The following is an 18,680-nucleotide window of genomic DNA, read 5'->3' on the forward strand; positions in this document are numbered from 1 at the left end:
TCTTGGTAATATGACAACGTTCTTGGAACTACGGACCATTGTGAGGCGCCTTGTCAGTCATGGATGATATAGCAACGACAGACTGCAGGTACTGCCATGCTTGGAGATAGATAACCCCCCTGCAGGCTACATACCCGACGAACCTGGGGTAAGGGTGGGTGGTCCTCGTGTGGGGTAACTCCCATGTTCCCGCATTTTTGGCGTCTTATCGGACGTGTTGTAAGTCCGGGATGTACCCCACGAGCACCCGCGTCCTCCTCACGGCCGAAGCAAAGGTGTGCTTGAATTGCTGAGGAGATACCCCATGGGGTTTGTATCTTGTTACGTGGCGGTCGGCTATATCGCCGCTATATTTGACTTGCGGTCCTAATGGATAAGATGAGTGTGAAGCAACTCCACGCGCACTGAAGCCAGAAGACACGGTTGTAATTCAGGAGGATGGTCAGGTCTAGCTAGTCTCAGTAGCATCCCCTAATGCCCCTCCTCCTTCGCCTACCTCTCCGCCTTGATAGCCAGTATAACCTTCTCCGCAATCTTAGTCCCCTCAATGCCCGCCGGCATGCCGCAGTAGATTGCTGCCTGCAGTATCGTCTCCCTGATCTCCACCTCGCTGGCCCCATTGTTCACCGCGCCCCGCACGTGCGCCGCCAGCTCGGGTCCCCTGTTTAGGGCGCACAGCATGGCAATGTTGAGCAGCGAGCGCTGTTTCCTCTCCAGTCCCGGGCGCGACCAGACGGATCCCCAGCAGGCCTCCGTGACTAGCTCCTGCATGGGCCGTGCGAAGTCGGAGGAGCCGCCAGACAGGGCGGTGTCGACGTAGGCTGGGCCGGCTACTTCGTAGCGGATCTTGAGCCCCTTGTCGAAGATGGTTTTGTGGGCGACTGCTTCGTCGTTTGGTGGAGGTGTGGAAGACGCCATTCTGAGTGATGGTAATAATTTTTGGATGGGAAAGTTGGAGAATGTGGTACTTCGATGCAGTTGAAGATGTGACAAGACTGTGTTCTCCTTCCAGTTTGTTTGGAGTGAGTAGTCAATTCCATGGTAGCGTGCAGCCTGCATAAGAAGTTTTGATGAGGATGGGGTAAGGGGTAAGAGAAGTCTGACCCCAATTGCCATGGACTGCAGGTACACAGTACCCCATCATTGAGCCGGGGGCACCATATGGGCTCGCCAGACTCTTCTAGGGTATTTGTACCGTATACGAAATTGTCAGACTGTGCGTGGTAAACACTGTCATAGTCGTGTCCACAGCGCGAAGGGTTGCAAAGACAACAGTAACCATCAACATCAGACACAATGACGCCTTACCAAGTCGATGATGCCGAATTTGACGCATTACGAGGCAAGACAATCTTATTGACGGGATGTTCAACTGGGATTGGAAACGCAACGGCGCTTCTAGCACATAGTGAGTTGAGTTGAGGCGTAATCTGTTCAGCAGTTTGCTAACCCACATCGCAGAGCACGGTGCCAACCTCATCCTGGGTGATTGGGCAGAGAAGGAGGGCCAGTCACTAGCAGCAGGACTCGGCGAGTGAGTGTACATCTCATCTCATTGATGATACTGATATTGGGAGCGGTGCTGACATCTTCAACGAAGACGCGTCTTGTTCCAGAAAACAGATGTGTCATCATGGTCTGACCAGCTGGCTCTCTTCGAAGTCGGCTACAAGAAGTTTGGAGCTCTAGACATTGTTCTAGCAAATGCCGGTGTCCAAGAGATTGGCAACATCCTGGAAGACAAATACGACTCCGAATCCGGGAAGTTACTGCCTCCTGTTCTGCAGACAATAGATGTGAACCTCTTGGGTGTCATCTACACCACAAAGCTGGCTATCCACTATTTCGCCAAGCAGCCAGACACGAAGCAGTTTCAACTCGTCTTGACGGGTTCGGCTGCGTGCTTCCTCGATACGCCTCCTTTATGGACGTACTGCGCGGCCAAGGCCGGTGTGATGGGCCTGATGAGATCGTTGAGGACACAGCTGCCCAAGAGCAACGGGGTGACTGTCAACATGGTGGCTCCGTGGATGACCAGTACGTGAACCACAGAATCCACTGAAACGTCCCAGAACTTGATTTCTAACCATATTGTTGCTAGAAACACCCATGTTGACTGATCAGTTCTTGAGTGTCTGGGGTGAGCTTCCGGCGAATGAGCCTATTGGGGTAGCCAGAGCACTTCTTCTGCCGGCTGTCAGAAAGGATTTGAATGGAAAGTCGCTGTTTGTGGCAGGACATGAGATTGTTGATTTTGAGGAGGGTCTTGAGAGAACTCAACCGCAGTGGATGGGGGAGCAATTGAGTAAGCATGTGGTTGAAGGTCAACGGCGGCTGATACCATGAGCGCACCTAACTTTAGATTGACTTGTAGACTCTCTGGATATCAAAGTCCGTGGATCTCCGATATCATATGTGCTGTGCTTGCCAATGTGGCCATCAGTGCTAGGTGCGTGCAGATTTTCAGCTCGCCTGCTGGCTCGAGCTGTTAAGTCCAGTGCTTGTTCTCAAGAGAAATACCATTGCCAATAACCCACCAGATTGCCAAGGCTTTCAGCTCGAGCAATGATGTTTTGGTCAATTCCCACAACTGAGTAGGGCCACTCCGAGCTAGATATCACAATGAGATTTAGGACTTGCCAGCGGAGCCCCCGTCACCGCAAACCCCATGAGGAACTTAAACGCTCGTGGTTACAGATATCAGCCAAGACTAGACAGACTGCTCGTAGAAGTCGGAGTGGATGAGACGTGTGGACATGGCATATGCGGGGCAACGCTAGTAGCATGCTCTAGCCTCTCACAGTTAGTCGCTCACTCTAGCTCGTCCGGATTCGACAACTTCCCCAGACGACAAACCCCACACAACGCACCCCACACGCTAGACCACGCTAGACAGTATAGGAATGGCCTTGTGACTGACTTTGCCAGGTCGCTGGGAGCGCCCTTTATCTCGAGACGGATTGGTTTGGCACGACAGAATCTCTACCTGCCGAGCATGTAGCATGCGGACATCTTGATCTATAAACACCACGGCAACCCTCCGCCTCGATCCCTTGGAAACCAGTGGGAGTGAGCACAGAGGATTGTTCACCACTGTCTTCTTTTCGTCTATCTTGCCCCATCATCAACATGCCCTTCGGTATCCTCGAGGACAAGTCAGGCCTCAGCCATGTCCCTGGGACTGCGCTGCTTGAGCAGGAGGAGTCTAGCGATGGAGGCATCCATTATCTGGAGCATCTGAAGAAGGTCCACCGCAAAGGTGAGGCCATCATCTTGGTGCCTCAGCCTTCGGATGATTTGAATGACCCCCTGAACTGGTCCCGATGGACTCGGGATCTGGTCTTCTTGTTCTACGCCTACTGTGCTATTCTCTGCATTGGCGGGTGAGTTGCCTTGATAGCACGCGTGAAGTTTATCAGCTAACGGTCTTTCCCAGCATTGGCCCTGTTTTGTCTTCCCTGGCTCTGGACCTCATCAAAGAATTCAACATCACCTTCACCGACGTCTCGCTCCTCACCGGTTACAGCCTCTGCGCCACCGGTGCCTCGGGTCTCTTCATCTCTGCCGTTAGCCACAAGTACGGCAAGCGAATCCCGCTCATCTTCTCCATGTCCTGCGCCTTTGCCGGCACCCTACGGGAGGCTTCGCCCACTCTCACAAGTCTCTCCTAGGCGCCCGCATTCTCCAGGGATTCTCGGTATCCATGTTCGAGTCCGTTTTCTTTGCCCAGGTCGGAGATCTCTACTTCGTTCACGAGCGAGGTGTCCGCGTCGGCATTGTGACGACGTGCATTGCTGGTCTGTCCAACCTCCCGCCCATGCTCGCCGGAAAGATTGCCATGGAACTGGGATGGCGCTGGGTCTTCCATCTGCTGTCCATCTTCCTCGGTATTGGCCTGCTTGGGGCCGTCTTGTTTGGCTGGGAGACTGCGTACAACCGTAGCGCGGTATACAACACCGATGTGGCTTCTGAAGACGTGAGTGATTCTAAATCCCCTAAGACGACTTCTGTGGACTAACGATATCTCCCCTAGATCTTGGATACTCTGGAAGCTAAGCGCGCCGCAACATATCACGTCGAACGCAGCGATGAGAACGCGACAAGACTCGAGAAAAGCCAGACGCAGACCACCACGGCAAGCGCCGCCGTTCCCAAGAAGTCCTTCGTCGCCATGATGCACCCATTCTCGGCAACCTACACCGACAAACCATTATGGCAACTCGTCCTCGGCCCCCTCTTTGTTCTCTACAACCCGGCCGTGATCTGGGCCATCGCCCTCATGGCCTTCCCAACCCTCTGGATCGTCGCTATCAACCTTCTCATCTCCCAGATCTTCTCCGCCCCGCCCTTCCTCCTCACCACAGCACAACTGGGCTATATGTCCGCCGGCGTGGTCGTGGGCGGTACGCTCGGTTCTCTCGCTGCGGGCGCCATTTCGGATCCCATCATCAAGTACCTCTCTCGGAGGAATAGCGGTGTCTACGAGCCGGAGTTCCGCCTGTTTCTCATTATTCCGTGCTTCATCCTGTCGGCGATTGCTTACTTCCTCTTTGGCACTCTGATCGAGCAGGGAAAGAGTCCCGTTGCCATGGCTGCGCTCTGGGGACTTGCGGGCGCCGGTATCCAGTTTGGCATGCAGGCCGTGGGCACGTACTGCGTCGATGCCTACCGCACCAGCAGTGTGGAGATATTCATCTCTACCATGGTCATTAAGAACTTCCTCTTCTTTGGATTCTCATGTAAGTTTAACATTGCACCCCTTTCTCCATGGCTGAGATCAGCTACTAACAATGTTGTCTAGACTTTTTGAACGACTGGGTCGCCGAGTGGGGAGCAAAACGCATGTTCTACTGCATCGCTGGCATCCAGATGGGACTGTGTCTGACCACCATTCCTCTGTATATCTTTGGTAAGAGAATCCGGGCCTGGTGGCATAAGCCATCCGCTGGCCGACCCTAGATGTTGGCAGTTGGGGTAAGAATTTGGGATAAGGTAATTAGTAAGGTATCTGGAATAGCTGGATACATATGACAGGAATCGAACCTAGTTTGATCATCGCATCCAAAATTCCACCTGTGATTCTCACATACACGTTCTGTTTTGCATGAAGACATGATGAAGCGTCGCTGCGTCAGAGCCTGGCCCCTTGAGCTGACTTCAAAGTGTTGCTGTGGTAAAATCGTGAAGGGCAACTCGGCTGCACGTACTGTACGTATCTTTGCTTCGACATTGACATACTCACCACGCGGCCAGGAGACTGTAGAGGACGAAATAAAATCGACTAAACCTATAGACTACGACGCGCTACAGGACTAGAGCTGGATCTGTGTATTACAAATTCAAGTTGAGACAAAAAGAAGCATTCAGGTACTACTAGTGTCCGGTAAGGCGAGGTCGTGTCCCTCGGCAGTGTACCCCATACCATGGATAGTACCCCACACGCTAACCACAGCCCTGGGTCGGTCACTCCGCATTGTTACCCCACTTTTGCCCTAGATCCAACATGGAACAAGAAAGACGTACCTTTTCGACCCCACATTGTTGAACGACCCTCGCGGACGTCGAAGAAGTACCTATGCTGGGATGGGGGTTGCAAGGGTGGAATACAAGTTGTATGTATGCTTAACACTGAAAGTGCTGTGAAACACTTGAGAAGATTCACGCCCGGGACACGGAAGTCACATGCCGAGGACCTCATTATGGCGCTCCAAGCAGAAGTCACGGACGAAGAATTGTCCACGTTGAAGGGGAAGACGATCATCATCACCGGGGGTGCGAGTGGTATTGGAAGGGCGGCGGTGAATCTTGCTCATAGTTCGTGAACCTCCTGTGTTTTGAAGTAGAACGGTTTACCGACACAGCACACAGCCGCCGGAGCCAACGTCACCGTCGCGGACATAAGCGAAGATGCCGGAGCAGCACTCGTCGATGAGCTCAAAGAGTAAGTAGCCCCTGTTCATACATTTCACTCCACAAGCTGGTCACTAACTCATCCAGACGCATCCACTTCATTAAAACAGACGTATCCTCCTGGCCTGACGTCCTCAACCTCTTCACCAAGACATACGACCACTTCGGCGCCATCGACGTCGTGCTCTCCAACGCCGGCACCAATATCGGCGAGACCCTGCTAGACGACGAACTCGACGAGAACGGGCACCTCGCCGCGCCCAGCCTCAAGAACCTAGAGGTCAACCTCCACGGATCCGTGTACTGCGCCCGAGCCGCCGTGCACTTCTTCAAGAAGCAGCCCGAGAAGAAATGTCAATTGGTATTTACGGCTTCGGCAGCAGCTATCGTCGACACCCCTCCCTTATTCCTCTACTGCGCCGGTAAAGCCGGGGTGGTAGGGTTAATGAGAGGGATGAGACAGGGGATGCGGTCGGATAAGATTACTGTCAACGTGGTGGCGCCGTGGATGACGGTCAGCCCGATGTTGCCGGATTGGATTCGCGAGAAATGGGGAGATCTGCCGGCTAATACTCCCGAGGGAGTGGCTAAGGCGCTTTTGCTGCCGGCGGTGAGAACAGAGGTGCATGGTAAGACGCTTTGGGTGGGTGGGAATGATGTCGTGGAGATTGAGGATAGTTTGTATGAGACAAGACCAAAGTGGTTGGGGAGCGAGATGTCGAGGTGTCTTGATCAGGGACAGAAGGCTATGGGGATAGGGGCTTGAGGACATAGTACTAGTATACCAGGCCTTGTCAAAGTTTGGTCTATTGAACTGATGTCACATAAACAAACAAAACTGTACTCTTGTTATAAACAACCAGGCCAGATCCTCGCCTTGTTCTCCTCCAACCAGCCCTTATCATGAGCACCAATCATCTCCACATTTCCCATCCTCCCAAGCTCCCTCAGTTGTCCCAGCGCCTTTCTCGCAGCATCCGGATCCTGGTGGATACAACACACTGCACCCCCCCTCCCTGTCCAAAACGCAATACTCCTCTCGCCCGTCAACAGTCTTCGGTCATGATACGCGTCGCCACAAAGACACACCCATCTCTCCGCCGACAAGCGACACAGCAGGTTGATGTGTCCGGGCAGATGGCCCGGGGAATTGAGCACGAAGATCGACCCATCACCGAAGATATCAATCGAGTCGAATGGACCGAGGGATTCCCACTGATACTCGGCTGTGGATTCACCGATGGGAGGTAACTCTAGAGTCCGAACAGACGGCAAGAGGTCCGCAGAGAAATGCTGATGACTCGCTCCACTACCGCCAAGACCATGGTCTCAGGAGTTTTGTCGTCCCAGGTCCGACGATGAACTGCGCCCCAGGAAAATGCGACGGATCGCCGTGGTGGTCGTAGTGCACGTGGCTTAGGATTATGGTATCTATATCGGCGGGGTCGATGCCGCCGGATCGCAGGAGTGAGGCGACGCCTGGACCAAGGGTGTAGGGTTTTCTGTTCAGGAGGTGGTGTTGCTGGGGTTCTGAGTAGGAGGTTAGAGAGGACCGGAGACCGAGGTCGAATAAGACTCGTCGGGGGGGAGAGTTAGTGGAGCCCGGGTGGGTGATGAGGAAGGATAGAGAGGGGACGGTGTGCCGGGCGGTCTTGTCGGCCGGGTGGACGAAGTATTGTTCTGGGAGGGTGATTTGGCCGCCTGGGATGGGGGAGATGGTGACGAATAGCTGGTTGAGTTTGGGAGTTGGAAGCATCATGTGTTCAATGACTTGGAAATTCGTATGACGGTGCAGGGGGGAAGAAAGAGTGCTTTCGAGGCAATCTGCACTTGGAATTCACCGCGTATCAGTGAGTGTGAGACGCCATGATCACGGATCTTAAATGCAACTGTGCCTGGGTTTATAGGACAAGTCAAGAGCGTGGGGTACGTGTGGGGTTTCTGATCTCCAAACACCGGGCATATGAAGCTCAAGGGCATGGGAAGAGGGGAAATATGCAAATTGTACATTTTAGGCACCGAATGAGTTTTAAGGTACACTCCATTCCCAAGCCCTGACAGCTAAGTAATTTTAGTATTGCGTCTTAACAGCCTCCGCACAGTCCCTCCGTATCAACTCAGCATGAGCTGCGCTTCTGGGAACTACCTTTACATGGAACGGCGCCGAATTCTTCGTAAGCTGAGGAATGCTCATCGTGTCGATGGGCTCCCCAGGAACTGCCTCGAAATCGAAGCAGTAGAGAAGGCGGGCTATTGCGATCCACACATTCATCTCTCCCACCTTCCATCCAACGCACACCCGGCGACCTAGTGATAGCTGTTAGAGAACCACGTCTGAAGCTAGCGGCAACTGAATGCTTACCCGGTCCAAATGCCCAGTGGCCCTTGAGAGCATTCTCCTCATCACCGTTGAGGAACCTCTCTGGCCAAAAACGTTCTGGCTCCGGGTACTCCTTAGGATCGAGCGCAATCGCCCACGCATTCCACGTGAACACGGTCCCAGCAGGGAAGCGATACCCCTCGTACTCGTCATCCTTGATCAACATGGTCGGGGCGCCAATCTCGGCAATGTTGGGCCGCCACCGGAAGCCTTCTTTTACCACGGCAGAGATGTAATGCAGCCTAGGCCGATCCGAAAACTCTGGCAGCCTCTCGGCATTCTGTCCACATACTGCGTCTAGATGCTCCCGAGCACGAGCTACCCAGTCCGGGGAAGTCACGGCACCCGCAATGATCTGACCAAGCGTCACTCTCGTGGTGTCGCTTCCGGCCTCCATGAGCGTGCCGAACAGGAACAGCCTCTGGACCTCGGTCATGCTCTTGGCCTCCGGCGTCTCCAGGAAGTCAGTAGCGAAACATCGGCGCTGGGTGCCGTTCTCGATTCTCTCTTCCAACCGCTTCACTTCGCGGCGGTATACGCTGTTTCAAACGTTAGCTAGCGCACAATGGCTGAGGGATTGAGACAACACGTACTCTCTTGTCTGCTCAAAGATTCTGTTTCCCCGTGGACGCCACCACTGCAAGAACTTGGGCAGCTTGTCCAAGAAAAGGAACGCATCGACAATATTCACTCCAGGCTGCTGGTTCTCCAAGAACAACTCCATAGTCTCCAGTAGCTCCACTACGTCAGGGTCATCCAGCATGGACCGCCGCCCGAATACAACACTCATAATAACCGAGTTCGAGTACCGCGCGTTAGCCGACCACCACCTATCTGGCTTCTCGAGGTAATCCCAGCACAAGTTCCTGCTCTCGAGCTCCTGAAACGGAAGGAAGACGTCCAGCGCCCTAGCACTTAAGATCTGGTGCATGATCCTGCGCGTCATGCGCCACTGCTCGTTGTACGGCATGAGCACGATGCGCGAGTCGCCGGAGATAATACCCTGCGTCATGGGGAAGGGCGGTCGGGAGTTGTAGATGGCCGCGCGGCGCTCGAGAAGGTCCGTGACGACCCGTGAGGAGTTGAGGAAGACCCATGTGGTGCCGCCAAACTTGCAGGTGAACATCTCGCCGTACTTTTCGGCCAGCTTCTTGGCCCATGGTCCTTGTTGAAGGGGGGGGAATCTGGAATGTGTTGCCAAAGAGCGGGATGCCGGGCACTTCGACGGGCATCTTGTATTTCCGCTTGTACTGCACTCTGCGGAATAGCCATGTTCCGAAGAGGGCTATGACAAGTGTTGTGACAGCGAGGACGAGTTGCTGGTGGGCCATCTTGCCGGGCTTGACGGCCGTGTCTGTGCCGTTGTGGCTGTACATTTTGGCCGGTGCGATCGATGTCTGAAGAGCAAAGACCTGTTCCTTCTAAACATCCAAGACCTGTCTGGATCTAATAGGCCGCGACTCAAATGGTTCGCGCTATGCGTCGTGGAACATGACACTGTGGGGTTGAAGTCAGTGCCGTGTGGGGTAATGCATGGTCGCCGTCGAGAGGCTGGAGACGGCATCAGTTACCCCACGGAGGGAGGAGGTCGAAAGCTTGGAGGATAACGTTTCCAAATGGATCAGATAATGCGGACCATAGAGAAGGTTTGAGAAGTCTAGAATGTACAACCCCTCCACATCTCCAACGCTCCGAAAATAATGCGATAGGAAGTGGACTGATTGTGGTCAAGAAAACGGGATGACCGGGTGTTGATAGAGGAGGCGACGATGAACAGGAGTAGAGAAGAAAAGTGTGGGGTTGCCGAATAAGGCAAGTATCGAAGTACCACTTACACAGCCTGGAACTTGTCCAGCTGGTTGGGGTACGACTCGGCATGAGAGCATAGTAGGCCCCAGTAGCTTAGAAGAAGGCATCTTCCTCTTGACCTCTTTCAGAAAGTCATCAGGATTCAGAAGCGATTCTTACGCGTAATTGTGCCCGGCTGAGAACCATTTGCGTGTGCAACCTGAGACACCGCAACCATGAAGTCGCCAGAGCCTCTCGACATGGCCCAGTTCACGGCCCTCGCGACCTCCCTTTCCCATAGCGCCAATAACAAGCACATGAAGTACGGACTTGCACTAGCCGTTGTGCTTGTTGGGCTGTATCTGTATCTGGTCCCCAACTCCATTACCGTGAGTATACGTTCCGAGTGCACAAAGAGTCATGTAACTCGTGTTCACCGCTAACTTGTGGACGTGCAGGATCCCCGGAGGAGTAAACTCCCCCCCTGGACCCCGAGGCTGGCCCTTTATCGGCAACTTCTACGATCTGGCCGACGGAGAACAAGTTCGCGTCAAAGTGCGGGAATGGCATCGCAAATATGGCGACGTCTTCTACACCAAGATCGGCGCCACAGACTACATCTGGCTTTCCTCGCCCAAGGCAGTCAAAGACTTGATGGACAAAAAGTCGGGGATCTACTCCTCCAGGCCGCATCTGCCTCTTGCCCAAGACGTCGCCAGCGGCAAGTCGCGCCAGCTTTTCATGCCCTACGGCCCAGCATGGAGAAACCTCCGCAAGCACAGCCATGCCCTGCTCAATCTCGGCGCCGCCACCAAGTACAAGCCCGTGCAGGACTTCGAGTCAAAGGTCGTGCTGCAGAATCTCCTCGACCAGCCCGACAATTTCTACACCATCAACCGGCGCTACTCCACCTCAGTCATCATGCTCGTCGCCTACGGTATCCGCGTCCCCACCTTCAAAGACCCCATCATCACCAAGATCTTCAGCGTCATGGAGAACCTCTCCGTCATCATGGCGCCGGGCGCTTTCCTCGTCGAGACCTTCCCCGCCCTTGCCAAGCTGCCGGAGTTCCTTGTCGGAAACTGGTACACCTGGGGCAAGCGGACCTTCAAGCACGACAGCAAGATCTACCTCGACCTCTGGGAGAACCTTAAAGAAGACCACGGACGAAGGCAAAGCGCGCGACTGCTTCTGCAAAGACTTCTACCTCGGCAAACCCGAGAAGAACGGCATCGACAACCTGCTGGCCGCCTACACGTGCGGCGGTCTGATCGAGGCCGGCTCCGAGACGACGGCCACGACAATCAACAACTGGATCCTCGGCATGCTCTTCTACCCGGATGAGCTGAAGAAAGCCCAGGAAGAGATCGATCGTGTTGTCGGTCCGGATCGTCTGCCGCAGTGGGACGACGAGAAGGCCCTCCCTTATCTGCGCGCTATGATCAAGGAGACGCTGAGGTGGCGGCCCGTCAACAAGTACGGCATGTATCACTCCTCAACCGAAGATGACTGGTACGAGGGCCACTTCATCCCCAAGGACTCGGTCGTCGTGCTCAACTGGTGGGCTATCCACAACGACCCGAGTCGCTACCCGGAACCCGACGTCTTTCGCCCGTCGCGGTATCTGGGCAAGGATCTGTCGGCTGCAGAGTACATTGGTATCAATGACCCTTATGAGCGAGATCACTTTGCCTATGGTGCAGGACGGTTAGTTTGAACTGGCCCCCTTTTTCCTACCCTCAGTTCATCTCACTGACTATGTGCATAACAGACGAGTCTGCCCCGGCGTTCACGTGGCAGAGAAGTCCCTCTTCATCGTCATCTCCCGCATCGTCTGGGGCTTCAACATCGGCAAGAAGATTGGCCATGACGGGAGGCCTATCGAGCCTACTACTGTGATGATGCCCGGGTTCCTGAGCATTCCTACGCCGTTCGAGTGCGACATTACGCCTCGCTCGCCTGAGCGGGCCAAGCTGATTCGGGAGGCGTATGCGCAGTCGCAGGCTGAGGGGTTGCGCTATAGGGAGTAAGTTGGTTTCCATGTCGGGTAGAACAGTGTTAGACTGAAAAATCGATTGTGTCTTCAAAATCTTAGCTACTGGTAGTTGCAATCGCTAAAAGCGCTCGTACCTGAAGGAATGGGATCACAGATGTTGCAGACTTGTGCGGCACTTTAAGTCTGCACGTCCTATCCGACAAGATGGAATAGAAACAGACGCGCACGAAAGCTTTAGGAAGCCCTACATTGTAAAAGTATGTGTTTGAGCAGGGGTAAATCAACTATACGGCTCGAAACAAAACAAGTTTCAACTACCACTCCCCTTCAAATCCACCCTACCCATGTCTACTGCTTATAGTGCCTAGTGAAATCATACTGCAACTCATAGATCCCACTCATCATCTTCCTGGCAAACTCCTCGTCCTTCTCGGCCTTGAGGCACAGCGTCAGAAACTCGTCCTTTCCCGGTTCCAGCACCGTCTCCGGGTCGCTGATCATGCGCCGCAGGTTCTCGCTCGAGATGGGGTCGACCATGGTGCTGTACTTCTCCCGCCGCACTTTATCATAAACGTCCAGGATCTCGTCGGCCTCGGTCTTCCCAGCCCAGATGCCGTACAGGCAGTCGGCTAGACCGCCAACGTCGACGATGCCTCCTGTTAGGCCGAGACCGCCACTGCAAACAACTCTGTCAGTTCATCAACCCTTCAGTATAAAGATTGGGTAGAGAGGAAACTTACAAAGGATTACACAAATGCGCCGCATCAGCAGCGAGCAAAAACCTCCCCTCTCTCATCTTGACCGCGAGTCTCTGATGCACCTTATACGGGCTAAAGTTCGTGAGCTCATACTCCCCAGGCTTCGGGTTACCGGGCAACATCCTCTCGAACTTCATGGCCTGTCTCTCCTTCAGTTCATCGTGCGTCAACCCGCCCCGCTCGCCATATGAAACCCGCCACATGCCGTCCTTGGTGATCTTGGACGCCATGTGCCAGTGCTCTTTGTCAATGATAAAGTTCGCGTCTTCGTACCCGTGCGCCTCAAAACCCGGGTAGTACACGTTCGTCGCGACAATCTGCTCGTCCCATGTGCGGCCAGGAAAAGTCCAGTCGCCGTGCAGCGCTCGACGGATCTGGGAGTTGGCCCCGTCGCAGCCGATGATGTATGTACCCTCTACTCTTTTTTCACCTTCTGGAGTGGTAACATCTACCCAAGCCTTCCCCTTGTCCTGCCCTAGCCCCGTGACTTTGTGATTCCACTTCACTTCTGCCGCCGGCTGTTTGGCGAGATGTCTCGCCAGGATCCGACCAAGCTGGTCGAGAGGCAGACAGGCAACACGGTCCGGGTCGTCACCGAGAATTGAGTTGTCCAGGCCGGTGAGATAGGTGCCGTCCAGCTTGCGCCAGCAGATCTTCTTGGGAAGGAAGCCCTCCGCGAGAACATCGTCCATGACGCCCGCGCGGCGCAGCTCGTAGACTGCGGGGGGTCCATAGTGGGTTGCTCGAGGCCGGTGGTCGGGCCCAGAGGCTGCGTCGAGGAGGGTGACGGGTATGCCGGGCTTGGAGAGGAGGAGGGCCAGAAGGAGGCCTGCGGGCCCGGCGCCGACGACGATGATCTTCATAGCAGAATGTTAGGGCTGGCAGTGGTTTGCGGAGGGGCTGGGAAGAACATACCTTGAAGTCTTTCTGTGCTACTGTCATGTTTGCTTCACAGGTAGTTCTCGTGGTTGTGAGACGGGAGTGGTTGATACAGATCTGGCAGCGAACACGGGAACAGTGTATTGCTGCTCACTCTCTCTTCTCGCCTCAACTTAGCTTATACCGATGATACAACATTTAGAACCCTTATGGTCTATTTCTGGGGGTATTTGGAGACCTGGAGGGGTTGTGTGGGGAGCCATGGGCGTGGTGGGGTCTGGGGAACTTACCCCATGGGGGCGCTATCTGGGGTACGCCTTGGCCCTAGTCGGACCGGCAAGACCAGCAATGGTCTGATGGGTCAGGGTTGCAGAGTTTAGATACCCGCAGGACATTTGGGGCTTTGTTCGAAAGACCGTGGCTGTCAACTTCCCTCGAGCCATGCGAATGTAGACTGGTGCATGTGGTTGACGCAAACTGTGAGGGTTGCATCTCGACCTGTTCGGTGCGATGCTCCGTGGTTGTCACAGAGACTTGTCCCGGAGCAAGAAATAACAATGAAATCACATATAGCCTTGACGAACATAGTCTTGAGCTCATGTAGGCGTAAACCGATAACGACCGGCTCAGGCGTGTAAATGACGCACTTTCTTAAAACGCCTAGCTCCATCGCTTGCATAGAACTGTCAAAGAGGCTGTAGACTCTGTTTGAGCCTCTTCCTACCAGTCAAGGTGAATCCAGGGGCAGGAGGTACATCAGCCGCATCCCGACCCCCCGAAGACCGGAGTTGACCTCCCTGGATATCCGTAGGTGTATCTGAATGCGAGAGCGTTGCAAAAGCCTCGGCATAACTGCCATATAAGTCGTGTCGAGTAATTGTTGCGCTCTTCGAATATTTATCCGCTTCCGTCCCCAGAACCGATGCCGTCACAGCTGTGGAGGTAGTCCCATATATCAGACTAGAAAATCGACGTTAACGGGCGCCGGGTGCGCAGTTGGGCACTGCGTGCCCTTGCTATTACGTAGCGCTATGTGCTACTGTTAATATACAATTCTTATTCGCTTTGTTATAGTATTAGGAAGATGGAAGATGAATGATGAGAGATATGATAGACGATTGATTCTGGAGATAAAGCTATGGATCTAGATATCATGGAGGCTGAGGCAAGGATGCGGTGAAGTGGGGCAGTATCCCAATTCAATGCGAACACCCGAGCGGGCTCCATGATAGATAAGAAGCTTCCTGAGGCTATTTGCAATAGCAATGCGCCTCTTCCATTAGTCGAATCAGAATGTGGTTAGAATATTAATGTTGAAGCGTGTGTGAGTATTAAGTGGGAACAGCTCGATAGCTGTCTGGCGGTAGACCTCATAAAAAATATTTTGAGGGCCGGCATCTCCCGCCCTCCGCCCGACCCTCGCGGGCGGAGGGCGGGTCCTTACCTGCCCTCACCCGGCCCTTAGCCCTTATAAGAGCCGCCCTTAACCGCCCTTATCCGCCCTTATTTATATAAAAAAAGTTGACTATTCCTAATTTAGATATATAATCCTACTAATTTATTCTTTTAAATTACTATTATTTACCTTTATTTTGGTTTAAACGCTTATAGTTATCGCACTTTTACCCCTTTATAATATAATTATAAGAAATAGATTTTATTGGAATATAGACCAATGCTACATAGAAAGATCTATCCTTATATTCAACATATAAGGTCAAAAAGCCAAAACCCTAAACCCTAACAAAATACCGATTATATATCCTGACACCCAAAGACTGAAAAACATTGATCACGTGACCAGACTTTTCCTTTACTAAAATAAGTTTCGGACCACTTTGGCCCGCGGACCATTTTGGCCCGCGGCCGACTGGGCAATAGCCCCTCGCCACCCCTAAAAGATAGGCGGGACCATTTTCCTTTAAGGGGTAAAATGGTCCGCCTCTAGGTATGAATAGTCCGTTTCTTTCGGGGACCTTCCCCTCTTTTGCCACCTCCTTTGCTACCTTAATTATCTTGCTGCCTAGTGATCGTATGATATCGTATGATATTTATATATATTATATGACATTATTTCTAGGCTATTCTAGCCTATAAATACGTCCTTCTTACCTTGCAGAAAGAACTAAGGTCACTTCCACTTTCCTAAGGTCACTTCTGTGATAACAGGGCCGTCTTGTTAGGGGGAAACGGTCACGTTACCCAACTTTTCTGCCGTGCGGACCCGCATTGGTCCGCACGGCTACCATATATCTACTCCTTCGTACACTTACTGAATGGAACACACTTTCCCACCTCCAGAATCTCACTTCCACTTTCCTGAAGTCTCTTCTACTTTCCTTCTTCTATCCTTCTTCCTTTGATCCTAAGGATTGTGGTTCTGCCTTCGTTTAGGCTATATCTGCTTATAGCCTATCCTAAGACCTTTGACCTTCCACCTTTGTCTGGCACCGACTGACCCAGCCGGACTAAGGTTGATCCCACGGACTTAAGGGGTCACGATCTGCTTCGTGGTAGCTTTACCCTTATAGCCCGACACTAAGTCATAAACTTCTTACTTATTTTATCTTTATATATGTGGGAGATCCAGTGGGAGATCTGTGGGAGATCCAGTGGGAGATCTAATGGGAGATCAAGTCTTTTATCCTTCGATGAATAAAAGAATATTTCCTTAATAGGAAACCTCAGGGTATGATATGATGATTGAAGAAGAATTATATTTTTCTTGTAGGGAATTGCGGACATATTTATATCCAATCAACAATATTCTAGGCCTATATTAGACTTGCATTGTTTTAAGTCTAGGCCTGTCTTGCTTTGAAATCAATTATAGTCTAGGCATCATTTTTAGTCTAGACCTATTGTCAAGGCATCATTAATAGTCTAGACCTATTGTCAAGGCATCATTAATAGTCTAGACCTATTGTCAAGGCATCATTAATAGTCTAGACCTATGTCAAGGTATCATCAATAGTCTAGACCTATTGTCAAGGTATCATTAATAGTCTATCCATAGAACACCGTTTAATAGACCTATTATAATTAGGTGGCTTTTCGTATTTACCTGACCAATTTTAAAGATCATAGTCTTCTTGGATGGCTAAAGGTAATACTGACAGTCCTTGATATGCTGACAAAGGTAATGCTGACAGTCCTTGAATATGCTGACAATATAATAGGAATTAGTTTACTAAGTTAGGTTTAATTTATATAAGGCTCTTAGGCGCTAAAGGTACTCTCTATAGAGTATTAAGTATTATATTAAAGGTAAGCTAACTTAATGAAAATAGGCTTATAAATAGGCTATTATCTAAGATAAGATATTATAACTTACTTATTCTAACCCCCTTAATTACTAAGAATAGATATATATTAGAGATTTGGGATATAATAAATATATATATTATAGAGAGATAGAATAAGAGGACTTATAGAGATTTTAGATAAAAAAAAGGCTATTATATAAGGGGAATCTATTTATCTTAATTATATAAAGATATAAATTAATATATTATTTTATAGACCTTTACTTAGCTAAAATTCTCTTATCTAATTAGGTCACGGAGAGAGTAACCTTAAAGACCCTTAGGGTAATCCTTAAGACGCTTAGGGTAACCCTTAGAGTTATTCTTTAGACCCTCTAATTATATAATCTTAAGTTTTATAATAAAAAATATCTAAGTCTAATAATCTAAATCTTTAAACTTATTTTATATAATAATTAGAAAACCTATAAGAAATCTAAATTAATAATTATTTAAATAAGTCTTTATTAATTTTATAACTAAAAAAAGCTTTTAATTTAGTATATTTTTAGTATTAAAAGAATATAATACTCTCACTTTACCTTTAATATATATTTTTTTATAAAACTCTTAACTTTTTATAACCCCCTTAAAAATTAGCTACTTACTATATAATTTAAGTTAAATTTTAGAATATTAAGATAATAATATATAAATTATCTATTTATAATCTAATTTCTTTAAATCTTATAAATATTAATATATAATTAAGGAAAAATCGAAATAGATATTAGAATAACTATAAATAATAATATTTTTATAAGCTAAATTATTAATTTTATATATCTAAAATAAGAAAGATATAAAGAAATTATATATTTAAGGGTCTAACAGACCCTCAGTAGGTAAGCCTTAAGGGACCCTTAGAGGGTTAGGGTTAGGGTTAGGATTAGTAAGATTAGACCCTAACTCTCGGAGGTACGGGTAGAGGTTCCTAATCTTAGACCCGCGGGGCGGGGTGAGTCCTAGAGCTACTTATTACTCTTTAATAAATTTTATATTTATATATTATAGCTATCTTTAGCGACAGTTATATTTTATTATTATTATATCTATAAGTACCTTCTCTTAGTTAGTAAGATATTATTTTAGGTTAGCTTTAAATTGATATTTAAGATTAAGAATTTATTTTTAATATTAAGAATCTATTTTTAATATTTCTATGAATTAAAGTTTTTAAAAAAGAAAGGGATATCTTTAATCTTAATACCCCTTTTATTATTATTTATAATTAATTTATCTTTATTATATAGCTAAGTCCTTATTAAAATAGATATAGTTTAGTCCCCTTTAAGCTCCTAATTTTATTTAAGAAGATTTATTTTTTTATTAAGATATTTAATTTAGTCTTTCATAATTTAATTATTATTTCGGAGTTCCTTATAAGTTACTGAAATGGGAACGGCTCGATGGCTGTCTAGCGATGCAGACTGGACAACACACACACACACACTGCCTGTCTGGTATAGAGGATGCTGGATGAGGCCGTACTGATGCCCTGTTGCGGCCGTGCGGGATAATCTTAATACTGTATTATGGATAGAAGAAATTGGGTGAATCCTAAATGAATTAGGTAGATAACTTATCTCTCTCTAAGTGTGTCTAGAGATATACTATGCACTACAGATATTAAATTATGCCTGAGGCTATATATAGGCTTATTA

At 49.9% G+C, this 18,680-nt stretch overlaps 9 protein-coding genes across 9 annotated transcripts; 5 read left to right on the forward strand and 4 right to left on the reverse strand.

The window, feature by feature from the left end:
• Positions 1 to 366: 366 nt before the first annotated feature.
• On the reverse strand, positions 367 to 918 carry N7477_002677 (uncharacterized protein; the record flags this gene model as incomplete). The annotated part of the gene is made up of 2 exons (XM_056964340.1): positions 367 to 448; positions 497 to 918. The coding sequence occupies 2 exons, from the start codon at positions 916 to 918 to the stop codon at positions 367 to 369; spliced, it is 504 nt and encodes a 167-aa protein (XP_056824293.1).
• Positions 919 to 1,296: 378 nt separating this feature from the next.
• Positions 1,297 to 2,346, forward strand: N7477_002678 (5'-hydroxyaverantin dehydrogenase; the record flags this gene model as incomplete). The annotated part of the gene is made up of 4 exons (XM_056964341.1): positions 1,297 to 1,408; positions 1,462 to 1,534; positions 1,601 to 2,037; positions 2,102 to 2,346. The coding sequence occupies 4 exons, from the start codon at positions 1,297 to 1,299 to the stop codon at positions 2,344 to 2,346; spliced, it is 867 nt and encodes a 288-aa protein (XP_056824294.1).
• Positions 2,347 to 3,129: 783 nt separating this feature from the next.
• N7477_002679 (uncharacterized protein) lies at positions 3,130 to 3,671 on the forward strand (the record flags this gene model as incomplete). The annotated part of the gene is made up of 2 exons (XM_056964342.1): positions 3,130 to 3,383; positions 3,437 to 3,671. 2 exons carry the CDS (start codon positions 3,130 to 3,132, stop codon positions 3,669 to 3,671), a joined length of 489 nt encoding a protein of 162 aa, XP_056824295.1.
• Positions 3,672 to 3,703: 32 nt separating this feature from the next.
• N7477_002680 (putative MFS transporter (Hol1)) lies at positions 3,704 to 4,959 on the forward strand (the record flags this gene model as incomplete). The annotated part of the gene is made up of 3 exons (XM_056964343.1): positions 3,704 to 3,976; positions 4,034 to 4,739; positions 4,802 to 4,959. 3 exons carry the CDS (start codon positions 3,704 to 3,706, stop codon positions 4,957 to 4,959), a joined length of 1,137 nt encoding a protein of 378 aa, XP_056824296.1.
• Positions 4,960 to 5,699: 740 nt separating this feature from the next.
• On the forward strand, positions 5,700 to 6,676 carry N7477_002681 (uncharacterized protein; the record flags this gene model as incomplete). Its single annotated transcript, XM_056964344.1, has 3 exons — positions 5,700 to 5,814; positions 5,869 to 5,941; positions 5,998 to 6,676. 3 exons carry the CDS (start codon positions 5,700 to 5,702, stop codon positions 6,674 to 6,676), a joined length of 867 nt encoding a protein of 288 aa, XP_056824297.1.
• An 83-nt stretch (positions 6,677 to 6,759) lies between these two features.
• Positions 6,760 to 7,669, reverse strand: N7477_002682 (MBL fold metallo-hydrolase; the record flags this gene model as incomplete). The annotated part of the gene is made up of 2 exons (XM_056964345.1): positions 6,760 to 7,219; positions 7,275 to 7,669. 2 exons carry the CDS (start codon positions 7,667 to 7,669, stop codon positions 6,760 to 6,762), a joined length of 855 nt encoding a protein of 284 aa, XP_056824298.1.
• Positions 7,670 to 7,981: 312 nt separating this feature from the next.
• Positions 7,982 to 9,666, reverse strand: N7477_002683 (cytochrome P450; the record flags this gene model as incomplete). The annotated part of the gene is made up of 4 exons (XM_056964346.1): positions 7,982 to 8,217; positions 8,273 to 8,829; positions 8,884 to 9,474; positions 9,542 to 9,666. The coding sequence occupies 4 exons, from the start codon at positions 9,664 to 9,666 to the stop codon at positions 7,982 to 7,984; spliced, it is 1,509 nt and encodes a 502-aa protein (XP_056824299.1).
• A 648-nt stretch (positions 9,667 to 10,314) lies between these two features.
• Positions 10,315 to 12,108, forward strand: N7477_002684 (cytochrome P450; the record flags this gene model as incomplete). Its single annotated transcript, XM_056964347.1, has 4 exons — positions 10,315 to 10,484; positions 10,537 to 11,145; positions 11,192 to 11,785; positions 11,850 to 12,108. The coding sequence occupies 4 exons, from the start codon at positions 10,315 to 10,317 to the stop codon at positions 12,106 to 12,108; spliced, it is 1,632 nt and encodes a 543-aa protein (XP_056824300.1).
• A 314-nt stretch (positions 12,109 to 12,422) lies between these two features.
• Positions 12,423 to 13,695, reverse strand: N7477_002685 (FAD-dependent oxidoreductase; the record flags this gene model as incomplete). The annotated part of the gene is made up of 2 exons (XM_056964348.1): positions 12,423 to 12,750; positions 12,815 to 13,695. The coding sequence occupies 2 exons, from the start codon at positions 13,693 to 13,695 to the stop codon at positions 12,423 to 12,425; spliced, it is 1,209 nt and encodes a 402-aa protein (XP_056824301.1).
• Positions 13,696 to 18,680: the final 4,985 nt, after the last annotated feature.

The sequence above is a fragment of the Penicillium maclennaniae genome (assembly GCF_028827695.1).
Source record: "Penicillium maclennaniae strain IBT 15551 chromosome Unknown utg000003l:1.0-5670915.0:1.0-5674809.0, whole genome shotgun sequence".
Taxonomy (NCBI): Eukaryota; Fungi; Ascomycota; class Eurotiomycetes; order Eurotiales; family Aspergillaceae; genus Penicillium; species Penicillium maclennaniae.